Source organism: Saccopteryx bilineata, chromosome 5, assembly GCF_036850765.1.
Source record: "Saccopteryx bilineata isolate mSacBil1 chromosome 5, mSacBil1_pri_phased_curated, whole genome shotgun sequence".
Lineage (NCBI taxonomy): Eukaryota > Metazoa > Chordata > Mammalia > Chiroptera > Emballonuridae > Saccopteryx > Saccopteryx bilineata.
Genome location: NC_089494.1, coordinates 102,649,991 through 102,675,481, shown reverse-complemented (window position 1 = coordinate 102,675,481; position 25,491 = coordinate 102,649,991). Strand labels below are relative to the sequence as shown.

General features: G+C 35.7%; 1 protein-coding gene across 1 annotated transcript in view; it reads left to right on the top strand.

Annotated features, from left to right (window-relative positions):
• Nucleotides 1-25,491, top strand: part of THSD7B (thrombospondin type 1 domain containing 7B) — a 1,096,947-nt gene that overhangs the window by 1,006,612 nt on the left and 64,844 nt on the right. The window contains exons 19-21 of the mRNA XM_066232872.1: nucleotides 1,838-1,953; nucleotides 4,044-4,161; nucleotides 17,844-17,989. Of these exons, the coding sequence (XP_066088969.1) occupies nucleotides 1,838-1,953; nucleotides 4,044-4,161; nucleotides 17,844-17,989 (380 nt within the window). The remainder of the gene's footprint in view (nucleotides 1-1,837; nucleotides 1,954-4,043; nucleotides 4,162-17,843; nucleotides 17,990-25,491) is intronic.

The window sequence follows — 25,491 nt, the reverse complement described above, 5'->3', positions numbered from 1 at the left end:
GAGAAATGCAAATTAAAACCACAATGAGATATCACCTCACACCAGTCAGAATGGCACTTATTAACAAAACAACACATAATAAGTGCTGGCGATGGTGTGGAGAAAAGGGAACCCTCCTGCACTGCTGGTGGGAATGCAGACTGGTGCAGCCACTGTGGAAAACAGTATGGAGATTCCTCAAAAAATTAGAAATGGAACTGCCTTTTGACACAGCCATCCCACTTTTAGGACTATATCCTAAGAACACCAAATCACTGATTCAAAAGAAGAAATACCTATGTTTATGGCAGCATTGTTTATAATAGCCAAGATTTGGAAATAGACCAACTGTTTGTCAGTGGGTGAGTGGATTAAAAAGCTGTCGTATGTACATACAATGGAATACTATGGGGCCATGAAAAAGAAGAAAATCTTACCATTTGCAACAACATGGATGAACCTGGAAACTATTATGTTGAGATTTCTTATGTAGAAAACTTTGTAGTAAACAATGGTCTGTACAAGTGAAAGATGATCTCCTGTTCTTTTTCTTTATTTAAAGGTGCTTCAGGTCCTTGGATTTCATAGTATTTTTTTTTCAGAAATACAATTAAGTTTGCTTTGCTGGAAGAACATTTCTTTTAAACACTGATTTCATTTATATAAGTTTGCTATTTCTATTAAACTCTTTAGATCATCTACCAAATATGGAAAATCTCCTTAAAAGGGTTCTCACTGCATATGATCAAGAATCTTTCTTTATACCCACACTAACAATAAGAATTTTTTTTTTTTACAGAGACAGAGAGAGAGTCACAGAGAAGGACAGAGAGGGACAGACATATAGGAACGGAGAGAGATGAGAAGCATCAATCATTAGTTTTTCATTGCAACACCTTAGTTGTTCATTGATTGCTTTCTCATATGTGCCTTGACTGTGGGCCTTCAGCAGACCGAGTAACCCTTGCTTTCGCCAGAGACCTTGGGTCCAAGCTGGTGAACTTTGCTTAAACCAGATGAGCCCACACTTAAGCTGGTGACCTCAGGGTCTCGAACCTGGGTCTTCTGCATTCCAGTCTGATGCTCTATCCACTGTGCCACTGCCTGGTCAGGCTAACAATAAGAATTTTTAAAACATTTTTCTATTTTCTTTTTTAAAATTTTATTTATTGATTGATTTTAGAGATAAAGAGGAGAGATAAATGTCAATTTGCTATTCCATTTATTTATGCATCTATTATGGGAGAATTTATTTTGACTCCCCATTGTCTGCTTTATAATGCAACTAGCCAAATCTATAAAACTGTCTTTGAAAGAGAAGAATTTTAAAAATTAGAGCTTTGGGGATAGTCCATGTGGTTGTGAATATGTTGAATTCTTTACTTTCTTGGGTACCTCTTTTGGCTTCACTGTACCAAATATACCAAATTGTTTTGATAATTATATTTATTCCTTAAAAACATTTTCAAGTTTACATCAAAGACTAGCTTCATTTCTAGGTTATTTTCTCTCTTAATTATCCCCAGCAAATAGCTGATGCCAAACTTGTTTTCCTTTGTCATCCTGGTTAGTGTCTTTCCTTTCCTCCCAGCCACCTGTGAAACTGTGAGATAGTTTCTAACAAATACTTGGCTTTTTATCTAGAGAAAACAAACTTAGGAGGGCAATTCACTCTGATTAATTTGATTGCTTGATTTTCTCTAAAAGAATTGCATGATGATTTTGAGGCCGAATGGAAATGGTTCTAAGATTATGTGCACACTATCCTCCTCCACTAATGCAGATGATCAAAGGTTTGCTATATTTTGCTCACATGACCACAATTTTGAAACATTTTTTGGTTATCCTATGCCTGCAGAGTGGAGCACATGCCAGCTGAATGAAAATGCAACCTGTGGGCAAGGGGTCAGAACCCGCCTTCTGAGCTGCGTGCGCAGTGATGGCAAGCCGGTCATCATGGACCAATGTGAGCAGGTAATTTGTTCATATTCGTATTTCACATCCTAGGCTTTGTTTTCATTCCCCTCAGGATGCCTGATATAAATGAAAGACTGATTTCTCATCACAGTTCAGGCTCAGTTAGAGCAATTGGTACTAACTAGTATAGTACAGTTATATCTTACTAGTTTGAACCTGGTCACAATAACTGGGAAAGGTCATTTTTCACAGAGTCATGAGTTCATTAAATATACATATATTATGATTTTTAAGAACATATTTAGATGTACTTGCTAGCCAACAAACTATTGATATCAGGTGACTCTATATTTAGACATGACTCTTTGTACTGGGTAGGTAATTCATGTGGATTTGTGATAAGCACTGTCCCTTGAACATAAGATGATAACTGACCCTTGCTATTAAAATACTCTCCTGACTTTCTTAGTGTTTGATTGCTAGATAATTAGCACAGTTGTATTTATTTGCTTTAACAAAGTTAAAATGCCTCCTTGCAAAATTTCAAATTTAGTAAGTTAAGAATTTTTGTCCTCTTTTTTTCCTGTGACAAATTATATGGAATTTGGATAAAAGCTGTTCCAAAAAAATTGGTGTCATCTTCCCAATGTACAAGTGAAAAGCACTATGGGGAAAATTTAATAGAAATAAATATGACCATGTGATTCCACACTATGAAAATCACTAAACATTATTTGGGGTAAATTGAAATTATGGGGCCAGTTAACTCAGATCTTTATAGAAACTTTTTAAACAAACTGGCAATATAAAAGTCCCATTTCTCCTAATGTAGGTAAAGTCCACAAGTGGAAATTAAAATCAAAACAAAACCCCCTCATCTATCCTGATTTAACCATGTTAAGTACAGTTACACCACCATGCTCTAAACCAAAAGTATATCTGTAGACCAACACCAACTCTAAGACCAGACCATCTATCTGAAACCATATGCCCCATTTGGTGAAATTCAGAAACTGGTTAATACATTGCAGAGTTCTGTCTACCAAGAGTCAGTGGTTTATTTTAACATTTTATCTCATTTCATCTGCCTCTCAAGAAGTTGTCAGCCTCAAAAAAAATAAATCAACAATGTACATTCCTACAACAACTCCAAATAAGTGAAAAATCTTACATTTAGTATATATAATAAATATTTTCTTTTGATACAAAGGAATATATAAAGTTTTTATTAATAGAAAAACCAGTTTCTCTGCTCTCTGAATACCATATGTCCAACAAATATTTTTTAAAATATTAAAAAAGTCCCAAATTATTGACCTAACTAGACTATCTATGTATCTTGTGTCAATCATAGATCTCATATGGTAATTACCATTTTGCCCACTTGTCAAGTAATTGTACTATAATGATTAATTTTAACTTTGCTATGGACATTGCTAACATTTAACATGTCGAATGTCACAGTTTTTCTAAATAAGCACACAGTGTATGATTCATAAAACAGAATATTTTATTATTCTTTGTGTTTCTTAGATGATTTATTCTCTCACTTAGACCTCTTCTACCTTGATCATTTTAAAATTTATAAATTTTGCTTAGACATGAGTTTCAGAGAGGACAAGAGGAAAATGAACTGTATCACCAAGTTTTCCCATGATTAAGCCCATTATTAAGTTTTTAACGTAATTGATCTTTTAAAATAAACTTTAGATGGGTTATTGATTTTGGCTTTATTTTATTTTTTTATTTATGTTTTAGCCTAGCTAGCTCTTTTGATATGTACTATTGGCTCACTGGAAGTGCAAGGTGTTTGAATTTAGCACCAGAGCATCCTCCTGGTTCCCTGCCAGCTGAATGACAAGGCTGATCTCTCTGTCATGTTACCACCTATTTTCCCAGTACCCTAATTACAGGCCTATTCTAAAGTTTATAAAAAGAAATTTTGGCTGACAAGTTTTGATTTTGTGAAGTAAGAGCAACCATTTTCTACATTTGCCACCAATTTATATAGAAAGGGTATCTTCCCACACAAAAATGTAAACATATTATCACCATAGAATAAAGGGAAATCTTTCCCATAAAAGGCTGTTTTGATTTGATGGTGACATGAATTCTCCAGTAAAACCTTATTTCATTTCCGTCTGCAGAGACACTTGGAGAAGCCCTGGAGGATGAGCACTCACTGCCTGGTGGAATGTGTGGTCAACTGTCAGCTGTCGGAGTGGACGGCGTGGACGCAGTGTTCACAGACTTGTGGCCACGGAGGTATTAGGGTCCTCTATGATTGTTCCCACTAAACATGGTAGTTTTAAATATCTTTCAGTATGCTGCGGCCTGACAAATGGGTAGAAAACTGGAGGCAACATGAGGGTGACACAGGGGAGACAAGAAAGGTCCTGACCTCACATCAGTTCTTTGTGATTAGCCAGAGATTGAAGAGCTGACTTAGTAACAATGGCAATACCAGAAGAGCTGCTGACCATGTGAGACAGTGTTTACATAAAAGGTCATAAGCTCAACCAATTATAGAAATACTGGCCTTTGTTGTCATTGGAAGAAGTATGTTGTATATAAGTAAATCTGGCTGCTGTGTCAGCCAGCACTCATATCGAAGTGTCTTAAACTTGTAGACTAAGACTTTTTCACTCACAAAAAGGGTGGAGTAGTTTCTGTGTCACAATGTCAATCAAAGATACAGGTTGATGGAGGCTCTACCACTTTAAAATAACCTAGTTTCTCTGGAGGGTTATATTCATTTTGTACTGTGGAGATTTTTATGGGCCAGTTTGGAAGTAGCATACCTCGCTCCCATCTATATTCTACTGGACAAAATTTAGTCCCGTGTCCTCAGCTCAGTGCAGGATGGTAGGGCCGGAAATGCAGTTTCCATATGGCAAGAAATGCTGAAGGCAATCGATACTCAGAAACTATGCAGACAGAAGCATAGACAGCACTCCAGCCACCAGGCTAAAGAGGAGACCAAAACATGTGCCCATGCAACAGAGTGCAACAAGAATGCAACAGGAACACACAGAACTGGATTTAGATAGAACTCTAGTCCTGGAGGAGAGTAGTAATTATCACAGATAAATGTCAGGAATGTGCATTAGGGACCTAGAGAGAAACTCTCTTATATGGCCAGACACTAAGCAAGGGAGCGGAAGGGAAGAACTACAAGGGATCATAGACTTGGGGAGAAATGAGGGGCTGTAAGACCTGGTACTAGTTGTCAAAGATATTTGGAAGCTGTTGTCTGAAAATCTGTGACTTGGCTCACTGGCACCAGAATATGAGCTCATTTCTGAGCTACGTACAAATGATTGTTCTGGGGCTGTTGGTAATTCTCTGCCTTGGTTGCAATCATCTGAAAAAATAAAGACAGGATACAGCATGGAAAAAGGGCTCATCTGTGAACTCAGCTGAAGATCCTGGAAAACACAGAGCTAAAATCTGACGTTATTTTCCTGAAAGTTCAAATTCTGCCACTGTGTTAAGTCAGTGAAAGGTGACAGATTGCCATTTTATGCTAACAAATCATGTTTAAAAATTAAATCCCAAATTGGAAGTTTAATATTAAAATATTACTTTAATGTTTCAAACAGTTCTATTAGTGATGTGGACTCATCAGACCCCGTTTGTCTTTTGAAAAAATAAAAAACAAGTTTTAAGATCTGGATTCCACTATTGGAGAATTCTAGGCAATTAGAGTTTGAATTTAAATTCACCTTTTCTAATTTTTAGAATAAAAAAAATAGACAACCAGCCTGACTTGTGATAGAGCCCTGACCTGGAATGCTGACTTCACTTGTTCGAAAACCCAGCTTGCCTGGTCAAGGCACATATGAGAAGCAACAACTACTAGTTGATGCTTCCTGCACGTACCCCATCTTTTTCTCTCTCTCCTGTCTCTAAAATCACTAAATAAAACCTTAAATATATATATATATATATATATATATATATATATACACACACACACACACACACACACACACACACACTAAAAAAATGAACAATAAAACCAAGACTTCCCAGTGAAAGTCAATATATGAATGAGGGAAGGAATGTTAACTACTTGGAGAAATTAGGTTATATAAAACACTTGGAAATTATCAAAATAGTATTCATTGGCACATAGATAAGACATAGTTATAAATCACTTCCAGTTAATTTCTAATGTTCTAGTAGGATAACTGCTTGGGGATCCTTCCTTGACTCTTGGATGCCTTGATCTCCTTAGTCATCAGATATAATAATGCCCTTTAAAAAGATATTCCTTAATCCTGATATCTGACAAACCCTCCAGTGCTCTGCTTTAAATGTCCATGTATTCTGGGGTTTTGTCTTTATTTATTCAACAAAGATTTATAAAGTTAACATCTAAGCACCTAATGTTGTCTCCTTTCATTGTCAAGAGTGGAAATGTCATAAATGATTCCATTCATGAAGGCAGAACTGTAAAAGAAATTTATCCCGTAAATAATCATTGGATGCTTCTGAGTGATAGGAACTGAGGATATACTGTATATGGAACTAAGTTCCCTCACTTCATAAATGTAATATTATATTGGAAAATTAGGTGGTGATGACAAGACAGAGATAGAAAATCAACAAGTAAATAAACACAGAGATAACAGATACTGATGAGTGTTATGATGGAATGAAAACAGATTATGTGATGGAATAGAACAAGTATCTTTCAGGGAACTGAGGGATGCAGGAAGAAAGGCTGCCGAGGAGGTGATATGTATGTCAAAATGGAATAACAAGGTCAGTAGCTCTTATAACTGTTGTTTGCTTTGCTAACTGCTCAGGGAATCTCACAAGAATTCCTGATGATCTATAGCATTCAAGGTTCTATGATAGGACCTACAGACATAAATATAAAAATGAGTATTTTTCTAGTTACATTTGTGTCCAACTTTAATATTAAAAAGAATAGGACAGATGGCCTTTGAAATTTTAAGCATCTACCCTCAGGACTGTGCTAAAATATCCTCTGTAGAATATTATATTATCCTTTACCATCCCCAAACTTCTCCCCTAGCCTTCCAGCTCCAATCTTCCAACATCACTTCTCCAATAACCAGCCCCTGAGGAGATAGTGGTGTTACTCTAATCTTCACACAGTACAATCTAAGACAACAAACAAGAGATAATCAAAAGCAGAAATGTATGACACAGATGAACTTGTCTCTTAAAAGAGACCAGAATTGGAGCTGAAAAGGTTGGAAACTATCATGAGGAAACATCTGCAGCTTGTCGCTTCAAAGACAGTCTGCCAGCAGCTGCCTTGTACCAGCTGCTTTCTTTCCTTCACCCAGTTGTAGCAATGGCGCAGAGACCCCAAGAGAAGGTAGAGTTTACTGAGTCACATTAAAGTAGGCAAGCAAATTGCATGGGAGCTGACTGTGGCACCTGTGACTCTCAGCTGACTTCTTTATTGGAGACAAAATCTCACATGATGTCTCTGTTTATGGATTCCCTGGGTCGTCCAGCAAAGCCTGGTGTGCTGGATACTCTCTGGATATATCTCCCCAGGTGCCACACTTCATCTTCAAACCTGCAGAACTACATTGATCTGAGGGGACATATTGAAATGAATTCTCACTTACTTTCCAAGCATCTGGGTTGCCTCTTTAATGTATACCTGACACTCAGCATATATATATATGTGTGTGTGTGTGTGTGTGTGTGTGTATAATATATATATATACATACATACATACATACATACATACAGTGGTACCTTGAGATACGAACAGACCAACATACAAATTTTTTTAAAATACTAGCTGCGTCTTGGTCCATATTTTTGTTCGAGATAAGAGCAAAATTCCGAGATACAAGTTGTGATTCAGGAAGCTGCCGCTAGTTGGCACATTGGTATATGGGTCCAGTATTGGCAGTTTGATATACAAGTTGACTGACTTACGAGCTCGGTTATAGAACAAATTAAATTTGTATCTCAAGGTACCACTGTATATACTTTATAATTGTGTTAAAGATTTTAAGGTTAGAATAGTTTGAATCCAATTTATTTTATGTTAGAGAAAGACTGATTCTAAGCTTCCACTAAGGGGTCTTTCTAGGTAGATTTCAAAAATCAAAGCTTGGTTTAGAAGAGCTTAATATTTGGATTAGTCATATTATTGTCTGATAAATTTTCATAACTTCAGTAGAATGTAGAACTCCCTAAATTTAGCATGGCATGAATTATTAAAAAATATTATTTAACCACTAACATTCTAAAAATGTTCTTAATATCAGACTATGATTTTTCTCCTATTTTGTATTTTTAATTCAAAGTATATGAATTTATCATATTTTTCTTTGCCATATAACCCAGCCTGCCTCTTAGATTCCAAGATGGCATATAATTTTTCGACAACTATAGCCCATAATGAAAAAATAATCTGATATTAACTACGAAGCATCACAACTTTGAAATTTCCAGCTTTTATTTATTTTTATTCTACTTTAGATTTCAGTGGCAAGCCAGTCACCTTTAGTTTTAGTGTCTGTATAAAATGTGATAAATCTGGTGTTCTTGATCAGGCACAGTTCAATAGTTATAACAGTTCAAATTTATTTACTGTATTAATAAATGAGTTTCTATGAAAGGAGAACAAGAAGGTAAATGGTAGAATGGAGAAAAAAGAGAATAGACAAGAAACGAGAATATTTGTGTTTTAGACCTGGCTTTTCCAATTCAAGTTGCAAGACTTTGAGCTAGTTTTTGCAGAATTCACTAGCACTATTTTTTTAAAACTGTAAAATGATAAAATACTAAAATTTTTAAAAATATCTGTTGGTCAAAGGCACAAAATCATTAATGCCACAAGTATTTTAATAATTTTTGACAAGAGTACTATGAACTATAGCTATAATTTTACAGGTGAGGTGATAAGCAATTAAGAAACCTGCTTAAGGTCATATAGCTTTTAAGTAGTGGAGGACTGAACCCAGGTTCAGTATTTCTAAGCCCCATTTGTTCCAATAGGTCCCTTTTACTGTACTCAGTACATGTAAATGCCTATTGTTTGCATGGACCTGTGTTGGATGTTATATCACTTTATAGAAATTCTGAGAGTTCATAGGTATATTTAATAATAGGCAAAGGAAATAAATCTCATATTGGAACACAAAAGGTAGGGGTGCTTTAAGAAGTCCCTCTGCCTGAACAGGTGAGGACCCAGGTTCGAAACCTTGTAGTTGCTGGCTTGAACCCAAAGGTCTCTGGCTTGAGCAAGGGGTCACTGGTTAAACTGGAGCCCCTTGGTCGAGGCACATAAGAGAAAGCAACCGATGAACAACTAAGGTGCCACAACCATGAGCTGATGCTTCTCATCTCTCTCCCTTCCTGTCTGTCTGTTTCTGTCAGTCTGTCACTCTCTCGCAAAAAAAAAAAAAAGAAAAGAAAAGAAAAAAGAAAAAGAGAACAGAAATACAGACCAATGGAACTGAATCAAGAGCCAGAAATAAAACCACATATATATGAACAAATAATCTTTAACAAAGGCGCCAAAAACACACTAGAAAAAGAAAGCCTCTTTATATAAATGGTACTGAGAAAATTAGAAAGCCACATGCAAACAAATGAAACTTGCCTACAGTTTGGCCCCATGCAAAAAATTAATTCAAAATGTATCAACCTAAATATAAGATCTGAATCAATAAATTACATAGAAGAAAACATAGGTACTAAATTTATGGACTTTGGCTGTAGAGGACATTTTATGAACTTGACCTCAAAGGCAAAAATAAAAGAATGGGACTATATCAGATTCAAAGCTTCTGCACAGCAAAAGAAACTGACAACAAAACAAAACAAAGAGGCAGCCATCCAAATGGGAAGTGATACTCACAAACCACAACCCTGATTTAGGATTAATATCCAAGATAGATAAATAATTCAAAAATTCAGGAACAAACTAGCAAACAATCCAATTAAAAATAGGGAGAGGACATGAACAGACACTTTTCCTATGAAGATATACAAACAATAAATAGATATATAAAAAGATGCTTATTTTTACTAGCTATTGGAGAAATACAAATCAAAACTAAAATGAGATGTCACCTCATACCTATTAGATTGGCTGTTATCAACAAGACAAGTAATAACAAATGTTGGAGAGGCTGAGGAGGAAAAGGAACCCTCATTCACTGCTGATGGAATGTAAACTGATACAGTCATTATAGAAGACTGTATGGTGGTTTCTCAAAAAGTTTAGAATAAAACTACCATTTGACCCAGCAATTCCTTTATTAGATACCTACCCAAAAAACTCAAAAACATTGGTACACAAAGACACATGCAGTCCCATGCTCATCACAGTGTTATTCATGGTGGCCAAGACATGGAAACAACCAAAGTGTCCCTCAATAGAGGATTGGATAAAGAAGACGTGATACATATATACAATGGAATATTACTCAGCCATAAGAAATGATGACATATTGCTATTTATGACAACATGGATGGACCTTCAGAATATTATACTGAGTGAAATAACTAAGTCAGTAAAATATTAAGAACTATATGATTTCACACATAGGGGAGATATAACACTGAGACTCATGGACACAGATAAAAGTGTAGAAGTTAAAGAGGGAGAAGCTAAGGGAGTAGAGGTGTAAAGAAAGACAAATACCTGGTGATGGAAAATTATTTGACTTTGGTAGATGAACACACAATGCATTTGAGATGAACATATCAAATACTATAGAGATGTTCACATGAAACCAATGTACTCCTATTGATCTATGTCATCCCATTACATATAATTTTTAAGTAACAAAGTAGATGCCCTGCATAAAATCTACATGAAATTAACTTCTTTATTTTAAAAAATCAAGCTTTTTAGTACTTTCAGAAAGTTTCTCTAACAAGTACCTAAAAGCAAACCAAGATTTATCACAGACAGAAGCTGTTGGCACAATACTTTTAATTACATTTACTAAAGGTAAATACAAAATCTGTCAATATAGGTAATACATTTATTGTAGAGGTGGTCTTAAGTGAATTTCTCAAAATTGTTCAAGTCTCTAATAGCTGCAGCATAGTATCTGATACCTAGCTTCACCAAATGAGATTGAAGTCTAAAAGCACATGCTTTTAGAATAAAACAAATCTTTATTCCAATCCATTTTCTATGTGAGTTTGCAAATATTGTTTAATTTTTGGAGCTTCATTTTATCATTAATTAAATGAGAATATTAATAACTGTATCTAAATCAGAGTCTGTGACCAGGATTCATATTGAAGTGATTTATTTGAAAGGCATAGGCATAGCAGGTAATCTCAGGAAAGAGACCAATGGCAAGATAAGAACGAGAAAAGAATTTAGCAAGAATATCCTATATCATCTCATTATCATTGTACATTATATTCACTCAATTAATTTAGTTCATTCTTCCACAATGGGAAATACTTTTAGAATGACAAAAGGTGTTATGCTATAAATTTCCTTAACCACAGAGACATATGTTATTAAAATTGATTAATACATTGACATGACCAACTATTAATTAATTTTTGTTAGTTTCCCTTGCTTCTTTTTCACTTATTTTTTTGTCTAGTATTTTCTACAGACAAATATTTGGTAGTAGGTACCAAATACTTAAGAATAAATCCATAGAGGAAATATTTTTAAATTAAAACATTTTATTCAATAACCTGATTCTGTGGTGCACATCAGGAAGGACCACCATCAGCATGAGGCTAGTGATATTGAACCCAGTCCTTTATTGTACAACCCCTATCACCAACCCCTGATAGATGTCAGCTCTGGAAGGCTATTCCTGGCCAACAATTGTGTATATACCTTAAAAATTTAACTCATATTCAGAAGAAATAATGCCTAGGTAAAAAGAAAATCATTAATAATATTTAAATAACATACTATAAGCTCAAAGTCAATTCATATATTATTATCATATTTATGTCTATGGTGCATTGAAGTTTATAGGTACCTTTAATTTATTTAGTGAACTATTTAAGGCTGAACAGGTATGTTCTTCTTTAGTCTATTATTATTGTATTCCTTTTGCATTTTCTTCTACATACGTACTTGACATTGTTTGCCAAGTCATAGTCAAATTGTCCAGAGCTATCAAAACTATAGTTTTTAGTTAATTCAACTGATCATCTGTCAGGCCCTCAGAAGAACAATTGCTTAAACCATGGCCCTGTAAAGGTGCATGGTGGCTGGCTACTTGAATCTGAAAGTATGGTCAGAGCAGAAAACCATTGCATTTGAGTGAATTTCCTTTTATGACTGTAGAAACTTACTTGTATTTAACAAGTTTTGCGATTTTTTTACTGCTTAAAATTTCCCAAGTCCCTGCTGTCACTGAGGCCTCAGTGTGAAATCTGACTATAGCTGAGTTCAATGGGAATGTGATCTGAGCCAATATGCTTTAAATATATATGCAGGCTAAAACCTATTGGACTCTCTTTGAATTTTGTTTGAGAGAGAGAGAAAGAGAGAGAGAGAGAGAGAGAATTACAACTTGTATGCCTCACAGTCTATTTTCTTTTTTAGTGGAGGTCTTACAAGCAATCCTTTTTCCTTTCTTGCAAGTAATTATTGCAAATTTCATAGTAGGCCCAATATCAGTGTTGTTAATAATAAGTTGCAAATATTTCCCAAGGGAGGAAAGAAAAAGGCTCAGGAAGAATTGGTAACAGACTTATCCTATCATAGTTTGGGTTTTTATTAAATGAAAACATATTTTGTAGTAAGTGCTTCTCTCTTTTATAGCCCAAAGAGTAGATGAATAAAGAGTCTATTTCTCTTTCTACAACTCACTGGTATTACTCATTAAACAGATTATGTATATCAATTATTGAATTCAGGCTCCAAATAGACCTATATGTTATATTTTTATTGAAAAACATAAACACAAACACAAGAAGTTTAGATAGTGTCCAGGTTGGAAACTGTCAGGTTGGAAACATGATGGTATCTATGGCAACAACTTTTACTCTTACTTTGAGGGCAAAAGCAGTAAGACTAAGGTGTAAGAAATTCAGTGGATTAAAAGTGGCTGAATCACTATGGATTTCTTAGTTGTTTGCTTTTACCATTATAAACCAAATAGAATAAAGATATAGTCTTTTATATCCGTCATAGGCTTGCTCTAGGAATTGATATGAAATAGTAGTTGTTAAAATAAATAATTAATAATATTAAAAATTTTAACAAGCACCTACTATATTGTAGGTATGATATAAGGTAGTTCATAATTTTTAAATTATATCATCAGTATGAGATAAGTATAAGGAGTCCATACCATCTTAGGTTTATTCACCTGGATCATCATAATTGTAAGTCCTGTAGAAAGCAAAACCTCTCAAAATATCAAACTATTCACTAATGAACTGACCCCTCATAAAGCCATCCCTCAGTCAACAGGTATACTCCATCAGGGTATTTGTTAGTTAATCTGTTGCAAAAGGAGTACAAAATAGAGTGATCTGCACACCAGAGATTAAGGAAGCTCTTGAACCTGACTGATGATGGCACAGGAGATAGAGCTATGACCTATGATGTTGAGGTCCCAGGTTCAAAACCTCAAGGTCCCCAGCTTGAGCCTGGGCTCATCTGGCTTGAGTGTGGAGTCACTGACATGATATCATGGTTGCAGGCTTGATCCCAAAGGTCACTGGCTTAAAGCCCAAGGTTGCTGGCTCGAACAAGGGGTCACTGGCTTGACAGGAGCCCCCAATCAAGGCACATATCAGAAAAAATCAGTGAACAATTAAGTGATGCAACTATGTGTTGATGCTTCTCATCTCTCTCCTTTCTATAACACTCTCTCTTTCCCTGAAAAAGTAAATATATAAAAATAAATAAAGGGAGCTCTTGCGAAAATTAATGAAAAGTGACTCAAAGGCCAAAAATGTTATAATCAGACTGTTCAAACCAGTCATGAAACAGTGGATCTTTTATGGGATAATCATAAAATTATTTAAGAAGTATCAGTAGCTGGTTTATTCTTTTTTTCTAATAATGTGTGCATAGTTGCAATTATAATCTGCATGGTAATTGATATTAGATCAAATAAACCTACATGCCTACTCTTTAGTTCCAGAAAATGTCCCATTTAGACATTTTTATTATTAATTAAAATAATTTAATTCCATTTTAAATAGATTCACTTTTTTTTTTTTTAGATTTTATTTATTCATTATAGAGAGGAGAGAGAGAGAAAGAGAGAGAGAAGGGGGAGGAGCAGGAAGCATCAACTCCCATATGCGCCTTGACCAGGCAAGCCCAGGGTTTCGAACTGGCAACCTCAGTGTTTCCAGGTTGACGCTTTATCCACTGCGCCACCACAGGTCAGGCAATAGATTCACTTTTAAGTGGCATTTTCTCCAGCATGAATTATCCTCAGATGGCAAGGACTTTCTGTATGCTTAATTTTATTTTACAGAAAATTTATGCTCAGAGGAGTTAAAATACTTTCAATCAGTCACATCATTTACTAGCTGTTAATTTGAGAGAACTGTTTCAAATTAGAGAATTTTAATGTCAAGGCCAGATTTCTTTTTACCACACATCAACTATTTTAAAATTATCTTCCTTTTAAACTCTATATTATATCATATTTTAAAAAAATTTTAATTTAACAACAACCTCCACTATTCCCCCCACCCCTTACATGAAAATTTACTATCACCAAAACAATTCCTGCATGCTCTTGCCATTATGGGTCCCTTTTAAAGCAACTATTGCTGAGATAGTTTGGTTGACTGTTTCATCCAGTCTGATGTCTGGAATCCCAGGTAGGATTCCATCACTATCAGTGGAGATGGCAGGCCTCCTGGTTATACCATCCATGTTGTATATAGCTAGATTTTATAGTTACATTTCAGAACCTGTGAATGAACACCTAATTTGAGGAGTATAAGCTCTGATTTTAATTTATACAATCAGACATACTAAATAAAAAAGAAAGATATTAAAAGATATCAAGTACCCCACAGAAACATTAGGGCCAGGAGTTACCTTTTAGACTCTTGTGCTTCTTTTAGCAATCTTTAACTGAACTTTAATATTAGACAATTAAATATGACAATGTACTTTAAAATTTAGAGTTATTATATGCTTTTTGGTTTTAAAAGTATGTTCATGATAGCAATTGGCATTGTTTAAAAATCTTATCTTTGTGATTAAATGGTAGAAGATAGAGAAATCATATGGCTGTGCTGCTCTCAACAAATGGTTTTAAGACTACATTATTTCAAAAAAGTAATAGCATTATTTTTTTTCCCTATTGAATCCAGTAGGTGGGTGTCCTCCACCCCTATGTCCAGGAAAAGATATCTGTCACTTTAATGGAAATAAATAAACTAGTTCTAAAATAATTGCCATCAGTTGAAGAACAAGCTTGAAATTATTTGGTTATAATGAAATAGAACCTCTTTGGCTGTAATAAAGGCAATACTACATTATCATTATTCTTACAAAGATGAATCTAAAACAGAATGCAATTATAATGACATTATGGTAATGGATATTTAGATCAAGAAATCAAACACAAAGATTATTATAATACTGAATAGTATAGAAGCAATATTCATATAATATCTTGAGCCAAATGTGTTCATCAAACAGGAATAACATTTCATATAAACGAGGTGATATTTGACCTATATAATTCGATTTGAATGATGCTGGGAAGAACATCTGTCCAAACATGTTATATTCCTCTCAGAGCCCAGGGATGCACAATGGGTGGGTACTCTTGTTCAGCAAAGCCATCTTATCTTTTACAAAATCATCCAAAGTTTTGTTTATATCTTTTTGGTGCTATCCTTGTGGTCTTTCCTGTGTCTACTCAGCAACATGACTAATACAGCATCCTCTGAAATCAAAAGTTTGAGTTTGAATTCTGTTATGCAACTGGCTAGTTTTTAACCTTAGACAAGTGATTTAAACTCTGGTGCCTTAGTTCCTTCATCTATAATATGGAAATATGATAGAAGTTCCCTCTATGATTGTTATTATTAAATGAATCAATATCTATAAAGTACTTAGAATATTGCCTAGCATATGGTACCTGATCAGTAATTGTATTGGTAGTATTATATTATCACATATTTTCTGATACCAAATAATAGCATGTAGATAATTCATGAATATGTGAATTAATCAAATATTCAATTAGTGCTTAATATATAGGAAATACCATGTTACAGACAGAAACCCAAACTTCAGGAAATTTAGAATTCGGTGGTTAGACTTCCTGTTTTTTCTTCAAAGGTCTTCTCAGAGAGCATTAGTTTATCACCAAATCTATAATCATATTCCAGTGGCCAATATGATGTCTAGTCCACTGAAAGGGTGACTCACCCTTGCTTGTCTCTGAACTTGAGAGCATCTGAGAATTGTTCCTACCCTGGGCCTGAATTCTACATAAAAATGAAATCATCACTAGCATTCCAGTTCTCTTAAGATGCAAATGTAGAATTTTGGAACTGAAGACCCCATTTTTAATACCTTTACCAACATTGCCTCAACCTATTGTTTTCCCGACTCTCCCTGTTCTAGCCACACTGGCTTTCTGTCCAGACCTCAAAGATGTTCTACTCCTTCTCATCTTGTGACCGCATCACATGCTCTTTCTTCTGCATGGGGCACTATATATCATGTTTAGCTTGCACTAGTAAGATTTCTGCTTAAAGTTTAACTGTTATGGAAATGTTTTCTGATTCCATCCCAGAATGGTCTGCAACCCTATAACATTCTCTGATAGAACCCTCATTTTTTTTTAATGTTTTATCACAAATACAATTATATAATTAATTTTATAACAATGGGAGAGCCTTATATTCACAGATATAACAGTAATGAAACTATATGGCCTGACCAGGTGGTGGCACAGTGGATAGAGCATCAGACTGGAACACAGAGGACCCAGGTTCAAAATCATGAGGTCACTGACTTGAGCAAGGGGTTACTTGTCTGCTGTAGCCCCTCAGTCAAGGCACATATGAGAAGGCAATCAATGAACAACTAAGGAGCCACAACAAAGAATTGATGCTTCTCATCTCTCTCCCTCTGTCTGTCCCTATCTGTCTCTCTGTCTGTGTCTCTATTACACACACACACATAAAAAGAAAGTATATGCACATAGTACCTTATAAGTAAAAGAAGAGTCAAGAAAAGTGTGAGTGGGAGAGATATCAAGAGGAGGAAACACAGACACTTAAGTTCCCTCCACTATTGCACTTAATGAGCTTATGACTTGATGCCTAGGAGTAGGTATAAGTTGACATAGGAGGGAGCCCTGCTCTATTTCATCAGTTTTTCTTATTAACCAATTTTCTTTCATTATCAAATGGAATACCGGGATTTGAACATGTTTTTTAAACATGGTTCCTTCAGATAAGGCAATAATTTTATCTTGTGATCAGTGAGGGAAAAATGGTTTTAAACTCTAGAAGAATTAGCCATGTTGAATTAATTGAGAAAAACTATTTGGGCCTCAGGGTAGCATTTTCCTAAGGGAATTTTCTAGGGTAATTTGTATTGACCGAAGATACATCTGGCAATTTCATTACTGTATCTCTAGCACATAGCAGGACACCTGGATGATACTGTAGCTTAGCAAATACATATTTGTTGAATGAATTAACATTCTGCAAGTATCTATAGGGTTGGTGTATTTGGCAACAGTACAGAGTTTATACTTGGGAATTCTGAAGAAGTAGCAGACAGACAATTTCAGTCCCTAAAAATTATGCAGACCTTATATAACCTGTGTGTCTCTTTTGGAACCTGAATTAAAATGGCAAAAATACTGAAAGCTGGGCATGACACATTTAGTGTATTTTAATAAAGATTTGTATATGTAAGGCACCATTCTATCCTTTAATTCTCCTTCTAAGCCAAATTCTACCTGAAAAACTGACACCTTCCTTAACATTTTAGGTAGAATGAGCCGGACTCGATTTATCATGCTGCCAACCCAAGGAGAAGGACGGCCGTGCCCCACAGAGCTTATGCAGCAGAAAACTTGCCCAGTGACCCCCTGCTACAGCTGGGTCCTCAGCAACTGGTCTGCATGTAAATTGGAGGTAGGTCTTGCATTGACACTTACAGAAATGCTTTTTAATGTGTCAAAAAGCACTTGTTTAGTCAAACTGATGGAATAAATTTCACAGAAGTAGGGAGGTGGCACAATGTATTTTTATGCAATGGAGTACATGGAAAAATACAATCAAATGACTCAAGCAGAGTAATGCCACTAGGGAAATACATAGCCATTCATTAGGTACTGATTATATTAGGCTGGGTCATAGGACTTTCGATCTCCTTGGCATCCTGCAAAATTTTCTGTTATCTTCCTGGCTTGTTGAAAATAACAAAATATTATTTAATTAGGCAAAACCTGATGCTACGGAAATGCACTGTTTGCTGTAGACTGTATTTCTTAAAGAGGCACAGGTAGGCTGAGACAAAATCTTGCATATGGGCAGAAAACCAAAAGTGTATGAAAGTTATATTTTAACAGTATTACACAGACCAAGGTTACTACATTTTCCTCAATGATTACTTTCTTATTGGCCTGAAATACCAATGTCTGGAAACATCATAATATATCACATATCCAGAGCTATTGCTGAGTCAGCAAAGATCCTCTACTGCATTTTCTCTCTGCCTTCTTATATAGAAAAGCACATCACTTTTCCTATTTTCTTCCTTTACTAGTTTAACCTTCAGGTCACTTTCCAAAGCTTATTTTAATTAGATAAGAATAATTTTGATTTTACATTAAGAAATCTACAGCATATCCTAATAAAGATGTTCGATGTTCCTGTCAGATGACGTTGCATTATTATCTTTCAGAAGTTAAATGCCCATGTATTGTAATAAGTCGCAGAGAAATAAAAATGTGGTACATTTGTTCAGTCTCCTTTTTACAAAAAAATAAGGTAACTGTGCTAAGTAATTCAACACCAAATGAATGGTTTTAAATATGAATATTTTGTCTACTAGTCTAAAATCCTCTTTCCTAAACTTTCAGCAATTTTTAAACAATGCTTGGAATCACTTACAGCTAAGAAAATGAAAGAAATATTTCTCCTTATAATTGCAATAAATGTTGATAGAGTAGAAGAAAATAAGCTGAAAAACTTCAGGAACCCATAGCTGGGGAAGAGAGAGAAAAGAAATTTAGGAAGAAAGGAGGGAGGGAATGAGGGAGGACGGACAAACTCCATGCTCCAGATCTTACCAGACATATACTGCTCACAAAATTTAGGGGATATTTCAAAATAAACATGAAGCTATAAAATATTCCCTAATTTTTGTGAGCAGAATTAGAAGATATTTCAAAGTGAATATGAGGCAATAAAATATCCCCTAATTTTTGTGAGCAGTGAACAACACTTACTATACCTTACTAGTTCTTTTTGTTTCCACTCTCTTTTAATTTAATTTATTTTTATTAATTTAATTTATTAGAATAACATTACTTCACAAAACCATGCAAATTTCAAGTGTACACCCTCCACCCCAAGTAAAATCTCTCTTTACCTTCCTTGTCCCCACCCCAGGCCCATCTCAACCTCGCCCCCACCCACCTTTGCCTCTGGGTATGGCCACACTGTTGTCTGTGTCAGTTAGTTATATATATGTTTTTTGGCTAATCCCTTCACCTTTTTTCATCCAGTCCCCTCACCACCACCCCCCAACAGCTGTCCATCTGTTCCATGTGTCCATGACTATTTCTATTTTGTGCATTAGATTTCACATATAAGTGAGATCATATATCTGCAAGTCCATCCATGCTGTTGCAAAAGGTAAGATTTTCTTCTTTTTATAGCAGTGTAGAATTACATTGTATAAATGTACACACAGCATTTTTATGCACTCATCCACTCATGGGCACTTGGGCTATTTCCAGATCTTGGCTACTATAAATAATGCTGCAGTGAACATAAGGGTGCATATATTCCTTTGAATTAGCGCAGGGGTCCCCAAACTTTTTACATAGGGGGGCATTTCACTGTCCCTCAGACCATTGGAGGGCCACCACATGCAGTGCTCCTCTCACTGACCACCAATGAAGAGGTACGTACCCCTTCCAGAAGTGCGGCAGGGGCCGGAAAAATGGCCTCAGGGGGCCGCATTCAGCCTGCAGACCATAGTTTGGGGATGCCTGAATTAATGTTTTTGGATTCTTAGTATATATTGCAGAAAGTGGAATCACTGAGTCAAAGGGCAGATTTTTTTTTTTGAGGAAGCATCTTACTGTTTCCACAGTGACTGCAGGAGTCTGTATTTCCACCAACAGTGCACAAGTGTTTATTCTCTACAACTTCTCCAACACTTGTTTGTTGATTTGTTGACTATAGCCATTCTGAAAGGTGTAAGGTTTTAATATTTATTTCTCTGATAAGTGGCATTGGACATTTTTTCATATGTGTTTGGCCACCTGTATCTCCTCTTTGGAGAAGTGTCTGTTCAGGTCTTTTGTCTATTTTTTATTGAATGGTCTGTCTCTCTGGTATAGAGTTTACAAGTTATTTATAAATGTAGGATATTAACCCCAATCAGATGTATCAGTGAATACGTTCTCCCATTCAGTGGAATGTCTTTTCATTTTGCTGATGGTTTCCTTTGCTGTGCAAAAGCATTTTAGTTGGTTATAGTCCCATTTGTTTATTTTTTGCTTTGTTTCTCTTGCCCTAGGAGATATATATCACCAAAAATACTGCTATGAGAAATGTCTGAGATTTTACTGTCTATGTTTTCTTCTACAGAGTTTGTAGTTTTGTGACTTATATTTAAGTATTTTAACCATTTTGAGTTTATTCTTATGTATGGTATAAGATGGTATATTTTTTTACATATATCTGTCCAGTTTTCCCAACACCATTTATGTATGTACATATATGTGTATGTATTTTAGATCAGAGGAGGGGATAGAGTGAGGCAGACTCCCACATGTGCCTGACAAGGATCCACTTGGCAATCCCATCTGGGGCTGATGCTACAAGCTATTTTTAGCATCTGAGGCTGTCATGCACCTACCGAGTTATCCACAAGGCCCATGGCCATGCTCAAACCAGTCAAGCCATTGTTGGCTGTAGGAGGAAAAGAGGGAGAGAAGGGGGACAGGGAAGGGGAGAGAAGCAGATGGTCACTTTTCCTGTGTGCCCTGACTGGAAATCAAACCCAGGACATCCATATGCTGGGCTGATGCTATAGCCACTGAGCCACTGGCCAGGGCCCCAACACCATTTATTGAATTGACTGTCATTAAACCATTCTACGCTCCCGCCTCTTTTGTCAAATATTAATTGACAAAATGTGTGGGTTTATTTCTGGGCTCTCTGTTCTGTTCTGTTGATCTATATGTCTGTTCTTATGCCAGTACCAGGCTGTTTTGATTACAGTGGCCTTGTAGTATAGTCTGATATCAGGTAGTATAGTGTGATACCTTCAACTTCATTCTTCTTTCTCAAGATTTTTGGGGTATTCAAGATCCTTTTTGGTTCCATATAAATTTTTGGAATATTTGTTCTAGATCTGTAAAACATGCTATTGGTATTTTAATAAGAATTGTGTTGAATCTATAGATTACTTTGGGTAGTACAGATATTTTAATGATGTTAATTCTTCCAACCCATAAACACAGTATATGTTTCCACTTATTTGTATCATCCTCAATTTCTTTCTTCAATGTCGTATAATTTTTTGAGTACAGGTTTTCTTCCTCCTTGGTTAAGTTATCTTTAGGTTCCTTATTGTTTTGGTTGCAATAATAAATGGGGTTGTTTCCTTAATTTTTCTTTCTGATAGTTCATTATTGGTGTATAAAAATGCCACTGATTTCTAAATATTACTTTTGTATCCTGCTACTTTCCTAAATTCATTTATTAGGTTTAATAGTATTTTAGTGGAGTCTTTAAGTTTTTCTATGTACAATATTGAGTCATCAGTGAATAATGACAGTTTTATTTCCTCCTGTCCAATTTGGATGCCTTTTATTTTTTCTTCTTGTCCAATTGCTGTAGCTAGGACCTCCAGTACTTTTTTGAATAAGAGTGGTAAAAGTGGACATTTCTGCATTGTTTCTGATTTTAAAGGAAACATGTTTAGTTATTGCCCATGAGTATGATCTTATCTGTAGGTTTGTCAAATATGGCCTTGAGGTATGATCCCTCTAATCCCACTTTGCTGGAAATTTTTATCACAAATGGATGCTGGATTTTATCAATTGCTTTTTCTCAATCTATTGATATGATCATGCAATTTTTATTCATTTTGTTTATGTGATGTATCATATTTATTGATGTGTGAATATTGTAAAAACTTGCATTCTGAATGAAGCCCACTTAATCATGAGGTATGCTCTTTTAATTTTTTTATTTATTTTATATATTTTTATATCTTTTATTATTCATTTTAATGCAATGACATTGATAAATCAGGGTACATATGTTCAGAGAAAACATCTCCAAATTATTTTGACATTTGATTATGTTGCATGCCCCTCCCCAAAGTTAAATTGTCCTCCGTCAACTTCTATCTGGTTTTCTTTGTGCCCCTCCATTCTCTTTAATCCACTTGTCCTCTGAAGGACACTTGAACTGTTTCCAGATCTTCGCTGTTGTGAACAATGCTGCCATAAACATGGGGGTGCATTTCTCCTTTTGGAACAGTTCTATGGTGTTCTTGGGGTATATTCCTAAAAATGGGATAGCTGGGTCAAAAGGCAGTTTGATTTTTAATTTTTTGAGGAATCTCCATACTGTTTTCCACAGTGGCTGCACCAGTCTGCATTCCCACCAGCAGTGCAGGAGGGTTCCCTTTTCTCCACATCCTCGCCAGCACTTATTATATGTTGTTTTGTTGATGAGCACCATTCTGACTGGTGTGAGGTGATATCTCATTGTGGTTTTAATTTGAATTTCTCTAATGATTAGTAATGTTGAGCATTTTTTCATATACCTATTAGCCAACTATATGTCCTCTTTGGAGAAGTGTCTATTCATTTCTTTTGCCCATTTTTTGATTGGATTGTTTATCTTCCTGGTGTTGAAATTTCCAAGTTCTTTATAAATTTTGGTTATTAACCCCTTATCAGATATATTGTCAAATATGTTCTCCCATTGCGTAGTTTGTCTTTTTATTCTGTTCTTACTGTCTTTAGCTGTGCAGAAGCTTTTAGTTTGATATAGTCCCATTTGTTTATCCTTTCTTTTATTTCACTTGCCCATGGAGATAAATCAGCAAATATATTGCTTCAAGAGATGTTGGAGAGTTTACTGCCTATGTCTTCTTCTAAGATGCTTATGGTTTCACAGTTTACATTTAAGTCTTTTATCCATTTTGAGTTTATTTTTGTGAATGGTGTAAGTTGGTGGTCTAGTTTCATTTCTTTGCAGGTAGCTGTCCAATTTTCCCAACATCATTTGTTAAAGAGGCTGTCTTTTTTCTTTTTTTTTTTTCTTTTTGTTTTTTTTTTTTTTTTTTTTTTTTTTGTATTTTTTCTGAAGCTGGAAACGGGAGAGACAGTCAGACAGACTCCCGCATGCACCCGACCGGGATCCACCTGGCACGCCCACCAGGGGCGATGCTCTGCCCACCAGGGGGCGATGCTCTGCCCCTCCGGGGCATCGCTCTGCCACGACCAGAGCCACTCTAGCGCCTGGGGCAGAGGCCAAGGAGCCATCCCCAGCGCCCGGGCCATCTTTGCTCCAATGGAGCCTTGGCTGCGGAAGGGGAAGAGAGAGACAGAGAGGAAGGAAGTGGGGGGGGGGTGGAGAAGCAAATGGGCGCTTCTCCTATGTGCCCTGGCCGGGAATCAAACCCGGGTCCCCCGGACGCCAGGCCGACACTCTGCCGCTGAGCCAACTGGCCAGGGCCGAGGCTGTCTTTACTCCATTGTATTTCCTTACCTCCTTTGTCAAGTATCAGTTGTCTATAGAGCTGTGGGTTTATTTCTGGGAACTCTGTTCTGTTCCTTTGATCTATATGCCTGTTCTTATGCCAGTACCAGGCTGTTTTGAGTTCAATGGCCTTGTAGTATAACTTGAAATCTGGAAGTGTAATACTTCCCACTTTATTCTTCTTTTCTAAGATTGCTGAGGCTATCCGTGTTCTTTTTTGGTTCCATATAAATTTTTGGAATATGTGATCTATATCTTTAAAGTATGTCACTGGTATTTTAATTGGTACTGCATTGAATTTATGAATTGCTTTGGGTAATGTAGACATTTTAATGATGTTTATTCTTCCTAACCGTGAACATGGTATATGCTTCCACTTGTTTGTGTCTTCCTTGATTTCTTTTATCAATGTTTTATAATTTTCCGAGAACAAGTCTTTAGTTTCCTTGGTTACATATACTCCTAGGTACTTTATTTTTTGGTTGTAATAGTGAAGGGGATTGTTTCCTTAATTTCTCTTTCTGACTGTTCATTGTTGGTGTATAAAAATGCCTCTGATTTCTGAGTATTAATTTTATATCTTCCCACTTTGCTGAATTCATTTATCAGGTCCAGCAGTTTAGTGAATGAGACTTTAGGGTTTTCTATATACAATATCATATCATCTGCAAATAATGATAGGTTTACTTCTTCTTTTCCAACTTGAATGCCTTTTATTTCTTCTTCTTGTCTGATTACCGTGGTTAAAATTTCCAGAACTATGTTGAATAAGAGTGGTGAAAGGGGGCACCCCTGGCTTCTTCCTGATCTTAAGGGGATTGCTTTTAATTTTTGCCCATTGAGTATGATGTTGGCTGTGGGTTTGTCATAGATGGCTTTTATTATTCTGAGATATGTTCCTTGTGTTCCCACTTTGCTGAGAGTTTTGATCATGAATGGGTGATGGATTTAATCAAATGCTTTTTCTGCATCTATTGAAATTATCATGTGGTTTTTGTCCTTCTTTTTGTTTATGTGATGAATCACATTGATTGATTTGCAAATATTGTACCAGCCTTGCCTTCCCAGAATAAATCCCACTTGATCATGGTATATGATTTTTTTTCCTATATTGTTGGATCCGGATTGCTAATATTTTGTTGAGGATTTTAACATCTATATTCGTCAGAAATATTGGCCTATAATTTTCTTTCTTTGTGTTGTCTTTGCCTGGTTTTGGAGTCAGAATTATGCTTGCCTCATAAAAGGAGCTTGGAAGTCTTTCTTCCTCTTGAATTTTTGAAATAGCTTGAGAAGAATAGGAGTTAGTTCTTCTTTGAATATTTGGTAGAATTCACTTGTGAAGCCATCAGGCACAGGAATTTTCTTTGTTGGAAGATTTTTGATAACTGTCTTGATCTCATGTGTTGTAATTGGTTTGTTTAGATTTTCTGATTCTTCCAGATTGATTTTTGGAAGATTGTATGTTTCAAAGAATTTGTCCATTTCACGTAGGTTGTCTAGTTTTTTGGCATACAGTTCTTCATAGTATTTTCTTACAATATTTTGTATTTCTGTTGCATCAGTTGTTATTTCTCCACTCTCATTTCTAATTTTATTTATTTGAGTCCTCTCACTTTTTTCTTGGTGAGTCTAGTTACAGGTTCATTGATCTTGTTTACCTTTACAAAGAACCA